The 8,356-nt window shown below is 41.5% G+C and overlaps 1 protein-coding gene across 2 annotated transcripts in view; it reads left to right on the plus strand.

The window, feature by feature from the left end:
• Nucleotides 1-7,803, plus strand: part of sema3fb (sema domain, immunoglobulin domain (Ig), short basic domain, secreted, (semaphorin) 3Fb) — a 52,516-nt gene extending 44,713 nt beyond the window's left edge. The window contains exons 11-19 of one of the 2 annotated variants that reach the window (XM_035661531.1): nucleotides 96-165; nucleotides 304-448; nucleotides 667-889; nucleotides 1,997-2,085; nucleotides 2,328-2,369; nucleotides 3,271-3,428; nucleotides 3,819-3,901; nucleotides 4,367-4,500; nucleotides 5,546-7,803. In XM_035661531.1, the coding sequence (XP_035517424.1) occupies nucleotides 96-165; nucleotides 304-448; nucleotides 667-889; nucleotides 1,997-2,085; nucleotides 2,328-2,369; nucleotides 3,271-3,428; nucleotides 3,819-3,901; nucleotides 4,367-4,500; nucleotides 5,546-6,010 (1,409 nt within the window). In that variant the 3' untranslated portion in view covers nucleotides 6,011-7,803. The remainder of the gene's footprint in view (nucleotides 1-95; nucleotides 166-303; nucleotides 449-666; nucleotides 890-1,996; nucleotides 2,086-2,327; nucleotides 2,370-3,270; nucleotides 3,429-3,818; nucleotides 3,902-4,366; nucleotides 4,501-5,545) is intronic. The other variant, XM_035661532.1, reaches the window with a different exon arrangement.
• Nucleotides 7,804-8,356: the final 553 nt, after the last annotated feature.

Consider the following 8,356-nt stretch of genomic DNA (forward strand, 5'->3'; position numbering starts at 1 on the left):
AAATATTAGTTAAGAAGAGTGCTTGCTATGGAGCGTAAAGTTTCCTTCACCCTTTCTGTTTGTACTGATGTGATTTTTTCTCTTTTCTCTTATAGGAGATGTTTACATTCAGCCAACACAGGACACAAAAAATCCTGTGATATATGGAGTCTTCTCTGTCTCTGGGTTAGTGTACTATAACAGATACTGTGTAAATGTCTCTGTTTTATGATAGAATGTCCAAGTTGGCTTTTTTTGTTCAATATTTCATGAGATAAATTTCCCTGACCTTTTTTTTAATCTTCATTTACTTTCTCTCCACAGCTCTGTCTTTAAAGGCTCAGCGGTTTGTGTATACTCCATGGCCGACATCCGCATGGTCTTCAATGGACCCTTTGCCCACAAGGAGGGTCCTAATTACCAGTGGGTGGCCTACACTGGGAAGATCCCCTACCCTCGACCCGGCACGGTGAGTTAACAATCCACAGTGACCCCACACATGATTCCCACAGCAAGCTGGCATAACAGCGACTTTTCTCTGACATAGACCTCAAATAGAAACCATCTGAACAAAATGCAGGCATCAGCATAACCAAACCAAATATGCTTTTTTATGTGATTATGTCAATTTCTTTTCCTGGGTTTTGACCCACGTCCAAAATGTTCATGCTACCGTTACTCTTTCAGTGCCCTGGAGGTACATTCACTCCCAACATGAAGTCTACTAAGGACTATCCAGATGAAGTGATTAACTTTATGAGGAATCACCCTGCCATGTACAATGCTGTGTACCCGGTACACAAGCGCCCCCTGGTGGTTCGGACCAACGTGGACTATGAGTTCACCACCATCACTGTTGATCAGGTGACAGCTGCAGATGGCAACTATGAAGTGCTCTTCTTAGGAACCGGTGAGTGTTTTATGAACATTACATTTGATTTAATTTGATAGTAATGAGGGAAGGAAATAGATCTCTGGCTTTTGTCTGCTTATAAAATCATCACAGCTTCTTTTAGGTTTTTTTTGAATGACTAAGGTGTACATGAAGTCAGTCTGAACCCATGAACCCTTTGATTAGAATGGAGAATGACAGTGTCAGGGGGAAGTTGAATAATGGGGGGGAAAATCCCCCCATGGAAATAAATCCCATGTAAGTGGAGGGCTTGTCTCCCCTGCAATCATTTATCATGAGAAAAGCATTCTTGCCTTTTGTGCTTGAGTGGAAATTTAACTAATCAAAGGGTTTGTACCTCGCTCTATTCACATGAAGTAAACAACAGGAGATTTGTACCTGGAGGGCAGGGGTGGATCAACAGTGGGAGGGAGTGAAAAGAAACAGGGGGTAAGAACAATAAGTGGGGGGTTAGTTAGGATATCCATCACCTTAATCTTGCCTACTGGTTTGTCATGCCTTGAACTTTTAATAAGGCCCCAGTATGACAACAGCAGCCACTGCACAGCATGCAGCCCTCACATGTTGTATATGACGCTTCTTAACTGACTCCTTTGTTCATGTGTGCATTACGGGGAAGAGACTAATGGGTCTGTGTGCGATGGCGGCCACTGTGGAGGAATGTGCGTCCTTTCAGCTGCTGTCAGAGGCAACCATTCAGCCCTGCACCGGGGCTCAATGCAGAAGTCATAATAAATCTCAGGTATCCTGCTCACAGGAATGCGTAACTCTTTACAGAAATCAAACATGCCAGGGAAGGCCAGCAAATGTCTTAAAGCATCCCAGATGAATAGGTAAAGATTTCTCGCAGAGCTAAAGATGACAGAAAGGGTTTGTCATGGTGGCGGCAGTGAGTACATTAAGTGGAACAGAGATTCACGTCATTACATTAAGCAGAGAAACTACGTAACAGAGGCGAAGAGTACAGTGGAGCCTGTTGATATGAGGATTATGCCTTGTTGGAGGTTGCTGAGAGAATAAAATGGGAATCCAAGGGGCTGTTGACAGGCGGAGGGGTGTGAGGTTGCAGGTATGTGGCTGACAAGTGTGTGTTCTGGTCCACAGACAAGGGAACCGTTCAGAAAGTCATTGTTCTGCCCAGAGATGACCTGCAGACTGAGGAGCTGGTCCTGGAGGAGGTAGAGGTTTTCAAGGTGAGCTTTTATTGACTCTTTTTCTTTATTACTCTCTCTCTCTCTGTACCATATGTTATCTTACCTTCTGTGCTCTCTCACCATTGTCCTCTTTCTTACATGCCCACACTTTGCCTTTTTCTCATCATTTTCTTGTCCTTTCATATCTTCTTTTTCCAATTTACTCGTTCCTCTGTATATACATTTTCATCTGCTGTAAGGATAACACACTGTGCTCACAATAAATTGTTTTCTCTATCAAGGTCCCTACTCCGATTACAACAATGAAGATCTCATCCAAAAGAGTAAGCACGTCTGCAACTTAACCTTTGCTTACATAAAGAGAAAAGAAACCATCTTCCAAAGAAAGGGAACGATATTAATGCAGTTTGAAAAGGTCACAAGCTACATGTATACAGCTGTGCTTCACTGTGGCTTCCTCCATAATTCATAGAATGGCCGCAAGTCTGAAGGAGAGGACGAGAGAAATATGGAAAAGACACGTTTAGTGTTGTCTTTCAATGTGATTAAAATACTTGGCCTCTTCTACATGGTATGACATCATTCCACAGACAGAGAGTTTGTATTACACATAGCCCTCCAGAGCGATTTCTAACAGCTGATCATAAAATTATGATGGCAACCTGAGAGAGATGAGCTCAGTATTCTCCCAGATGATCCAGAGACGGCTGCTGTTTCAGTGCAAGACTAGATTTTACACCTATCTCATTATATCCATCTGGGTTATTGAGGTCTTTGTATGGAAGCAAATAATGGCAAATAAATATTTGAATCTTATAAATATGCCACTGAATGCTTTTTAAAGTTCACAAATTCAGATACAAGTACCCTGGCTTGATTGCTTATCCTTGCTTTCCCTGGTCCTCAGGTCTGAATCTCATATCTTAAATGTTCTTGTATGAATTTGATTAAACCAATTTGTGCAACCAGTTTATTGGTATTTTTAGATCTGAATTAAGCCAATTGAATTATAGCAATTAGAATGTCATTTTTGAATACTGGGCACAATTTAATTTGTACACTGGCTAAAGCCTCGCTATTATTTTTCTCTACATATTTGGCTCTGCTCCATGCAGTCATAAATAAAAACTCGTGTTTTTTTCTTTCCCTCATTTCAATTTCACTATCAAAGCATCCCTCAGCATCGTGTATAACGCCATTTTCCATCCTCCTCTCTCTCAACAGCAACAGCTGTATGTGTCGTCCGTGGTGGGGCTGACCCAGTTGGCTCTTCATCGGTGTGATGTGTACGGTGAGGCCTGTGCTGACTGCTGTCTGGCCAGAGACCCTTACTGTGCCTGGGATGGCAAGTCCTGCTCCCGTTACTCGGCCTCGCAGAAGAGGTGAGCACCAACAGCACTGTTAGCATGAGCTGCACTAACTTCATAACTAACTGACTGACTCAATTTGTGTGTTGAATGATGCTCAATTTAGACTGCCTGGATGGCTGAATGGCTGTTTTAATGGCATATTCATCATAGTTTTTGGGAAAACTGTGGTTAAAGCTCCTCTAATGAATTATATACTATAAATATAAATATATAATATAAATATGAAGTTTAACCATATAAATTCAGATCCCTGTAATGCAGTGACATAATAACATAATGGGGTGGTGGTTTGTGGTTTGTGCTGTTAAATGTGATACTTTATTGGCTTTATGTACTGCTGAATGGCTTTGGATGGCTTGCGGTTGCTTTATGATTTTTTTCTCTCCTTATTCGGCAACACTGGTCTGACCCCTTTAGACGTAGCCGGAGGCAGGACGTCAAGTACGGGAACCCCATTCGCCAATGCAGAGGCTTCAATTCTAACGGTAAGATGCCTGTTCTTCAACCTCAAGTCAAGTCAAATTTTATTTATATAGCCCAAAATCACAAATCACAGTTTGTCTCAGGGGGCTTTACAATTCAACATCTGTCCTTAGACCCTCCATTTGGAAAAACTCCCCAAAAAAACCCTTTAACAGGGAAAAATAATAAAAGAAACCTCAGGAAAAACCACAGAGCACTCCTGAGTGTTCTTTTCTGCTTCTATTTGTTTATTGATAAACTGAGGAGGTTGAAAATAATGACACACCTCATTATTTCTGCAATGAATGTCTCATAGTTTTCATTGTTATGAGATGTAATGCCTGTATTCTGGCACCTTTATGGTAATCTGTGAGAGCTGTATCACTAAAGGACTTTGATTTGCCACAACCAAGATTTTGGTTGTAAGGAGTTCATGGTAATGAGTGTTTTGGTTGCCATGGAAATACCTCTCTCTCTCTGCCCTGCAGCCAATAAGAACACTTTGGAGATGGTGCAGTACGGGGTGGAGGGAAGCAGTACCTTCCTGGAGTGTCAGGCCCGCTCTCCACATGCTGTCATCAAATGGCATCTGCAGAGAGATAACAGCGACCGCAGGAAAGAGGTGAGCTGCCACACAGTCTCTCAAAGATGCTGTTTATATAATAATATTGTATTTGTGGGTACTTTACTTAAATGCATATGCATCCAGTATAAAGCACAATATGAGTATTTAATGGGCTTGCACTTTCTTGACATGAGTTAGTGGCAGATGAACATTTCCACAGATGGACTTGAAGAATGTATTTTGGACATGGGGGTGGGGGCTGCAACCACAATATTTTATTTTATTTTGTTACTTTGTTGTCATGGAGAGATTGACATTTATATGCAGTATGACACGTTTGAAAAATGACCCGAGAGTAATTTCTCTCTGATTATCTGTTAACACGATTAAGTCATTCAGGCTGTGATTGAATGATGCCTGATTTCTCACACAGACCTCCGACTGTCCTCAGGCCCAGGGGAAGGACACATAAAGGGGAGCTGTGAAAAAGCCCTCTGCTATGATATATAACCCTGAGGCACTAGTTAAAGTTTTATTGTGAAGCTATGTAGTGTTGCTGCCTCTCTTTTATTGACTATTCTGTTGGATGGTCTCTATTCCCACCGGCAGAGCCGACTTTGCTGCTGCCTCACACATCTGATTCTGAGCTAAAAAGCTGTCATTCACCAAATCATATTCGTGGGTGTGGCTGTACAGAAAAAGATAAATAAATACTCATATAGCTGATTGTTTTTTTAAGCATATTAATCCACTGTACAGCCCAGATACAAACGGCATCCAAAGTTTGCCCTGTTACCTGATTTGCCATAAAAACGTCATCCTTCTCACAGTGATAACTCCAATAAAAACCCAGAAAATCATCACTGCTAGTTCTCTCTTTACAGTGGTGACAGCTAAAAAGATGCTCCGTATAACTTCTGATCGCGGTTCACAGTCATCAGATTAAGACTTTTTCTTGAGTATCAGGGTAATCCAGGTGAACAGGAACTGCTGGTAGTCAAAGCAGCAGAATATTCTATCATATACCTTGCATTATACCCCTAATGCACAGGCTGTCACATCACAGGTGTTTCATGAGCTGTTTTTCACTCTGTCTCTGCAGATGCGTTCTGATGGTCGGGTTTTGAAGACAGAGCAAGGTCTACTCCTGCGGTCTCTGCAGCCCTCTGACTCCGGCATGTACCAATGTACGGCCACGGAAAAGAACTTCAAACACTCACTGGTCAAGCTGCAGTTGGTGGTGCTGTCGAGCCGAGCCGTCAACAACGTGCTGGTGGAGGGCGGAGCAGGGCTGGTGCCGTCTTCTCTCCACTCCAGCAGCACCCAGTGGACCCCCAGCGCAGGCCAGTACAAGGACCTGCTGACCATCCTGAGCCAGCCGGAGATGACCCTGATCAATCAGTACTGCCAGGACTACTGGCAGTTCGGAGACCCGCTGCTAGGCGCCCTCAAGGCCAAAGACCTGAAGGAGCTCAAAGAGCAGAAGAAGCCCCGCAACCGCCGGCATCATGGGGAGGAGGAGGAGGATGAGGAGGAGGAAGAGGAGCAGGAGGAGGTAGAGACATGAGGAGCCCGGCTTTGTGTCTGAAACACCCTCAACCACCCTGCCCCCTGCCTACCCTTTGAAAACTGGGAGAGACTCATTGACAGTAGCAAAGTGAAAAAATCCACAAACCGAAAAAAAAGCAAACTGAGAAAAAAAAGGCTTACAAACAAACCCCCACATACATCCTCTCAAACAGTAAGATATATGATACACAGTATTTATTGTAGGTTGTATATAGTATCATTCTGTGGATTTCTTTGTACTTATAGAAAAAAACATGCTCTTTGTGTATAGGTACCTTTGGGGCAAATATTATTGTTATTATTGATGTTAATTTTATTGTTGCTGTTACTGTCATTACAAAACTCATCTGTCAGCATCATATGACCTTGGCGACTGTTTGGAATGTGTTATCAGGCATGTAAGCTGTTCCGAGTAAGCGAGCTCCGGGAAGCTCTCTATGATGGGGAAATGAGTTGTTTATAAAGGGGTGATGGGATCTCTGTTTCGCGCTTGCTTTGACTCAACGCCAGAACTCTTTTATTTCTGGACACTCCAGGAAAACGCCTGTGATGCAACCTCCTCAAGGCTGCATGCGGACAGAGACTTAATATTGCAAGGGGACCATCGACACATGGTCCCAGTTATTGTGGGGAAACAATCCTTTCTCCATAGGAACCCAGACGTTCAGATGACTGTTCAAATATTCTCACTGGTGTAATTGGGCCTTTTAATAGGAAACTGGTGCTTGCCCTTTGTTTTTTTTTTTGTTTCTCTTCTGTTTCCTTCTTAATTGGAGGATTGATTGTAAAATGATGTAGCATCTTTGCTACTTTTCAGCCCAGATTCTGATTATTTAAATCCCACTATACTTTGAGTAACTTACGGCTTCATAAACTCAAGTTTAAAAACAGATACATTGATGAAAGAAACAAGCATCAGATCAGTTTGAAATCTATTAAAACATATACTGGTTGGGTTCTTTCCAAATGCAAACATCCTTTGAACTGAGACTGAGGTGCAATAAAGGGTCATGGTTTTGCACAAAGGGCATTATTCTTTTATTTTCAAGGGACATTGGCTGGGGCCAAATGCAACAAGCACACTCCTAAGGTTGACTTCTGTAAAAAAAAAAAAAAAATCCAGTTGAAAGAGTTGCCCAGATCAGGCAGCAGTTGTTAGGTCTGAGCACACAAGACGTCTTTTGTTCTTTCTTCCTTCGACATTCATATGTGGAAAAAAAAAGATTGCCCATATACACAACAGAGCATTGTAACAATGTTGTGACACTAACCAAAATATTGGGAAGCTGGCTTTCATTGTGTGCATGAACCTGTATTTGTACTGTAATTCTGATAAGATACTGTGTGGTTGTTTTTTTCTGTTTTTCATCTCTAGGGGTGTACAGTAAGGTCTCTGAGGGACATTCTCAGTGCAGGAAAATGTGGAAAACAAATGCTTTAATGATGCCCTCATTTCAAATACACCCTGTATAAAGCATGACGCATCTTTTCATCGACATAGATATAGATAGATTTTGTCAGAGTATTGAGTGAAATTATCTCATGTATGTGTTTGGATAGCACAAAATACGGGAAAGTATCATTTAAAAATCATACAATGGCATATTAATTATGTAGACAAGGACAGTTTGAATTTGATGAGAGGGCCGTTATTAAAAGATGAGTGATGGTTCTATTGATTAGAATTTTTATGCTTACCCTCCAGTACACCATGCTATTAAAAACATTAGTGCAGCTGTTCTCCAGGAAGTTAAATTAATGGCGTTTTCATGTATAAGAATTTATGACCAGGAAAAAAAAAATCTGGTGCAAATTCATTTTCATATCATTCTGACATTGCAAAGGGTTTGACACCTTGTCTAGCTTGTATTCAGGCTGTATAAAGTCGCCTTGAATGCCTCTGGGAAGATGCATCCATAATTCATACAGGGGGTATCTGTATCTGCTCCTCAATTTGGGATGTCTGTCTTGCATTCCCAGAATCAATCACAGCTCCTGATTCTCTCCTCCAAATGAGACCAGGGGTTATACAGCAAAAAATGCAAAGAAAGGTTGTACAATTTGTTGGTATTTTTAAAAATGTGTCTGTAGTTTTTGAGTGTTTTTGTTTGTTTTGTATTTTTGCATCATCAGACTTTATGGAAAAAAAGAAAAAAACTAAATGCACAGAGGTGATGTTATTGTAATGACTTGTGTAAATTACTCTATCTTCCCTTTCCATTGTTGTTGCTGACTAATAAATTAAAGTTCTATATTTTATAAGAATGGAATGCTCCCCCCCTTCATTGTGATTGGCTTGATACTGGATGTTTTCCATGTTCTGCCCAGAACCCTCTGGATCCTT

Source organism: Morone saxatilis, unplaced genomic scaffold (assembly GCF_004916995.1).
Source record: "Morone saxatilis isolate NCDOM2014 unplaced genomic scaffold, NCSU_SB_2.0 Contig18, whole genome shotgun sequence".
Lineage (NCBI taxonomy): Eukaryota > Metazoa > Chordata > Actinopteri > Moronidae > Morone > Morone saxatilis.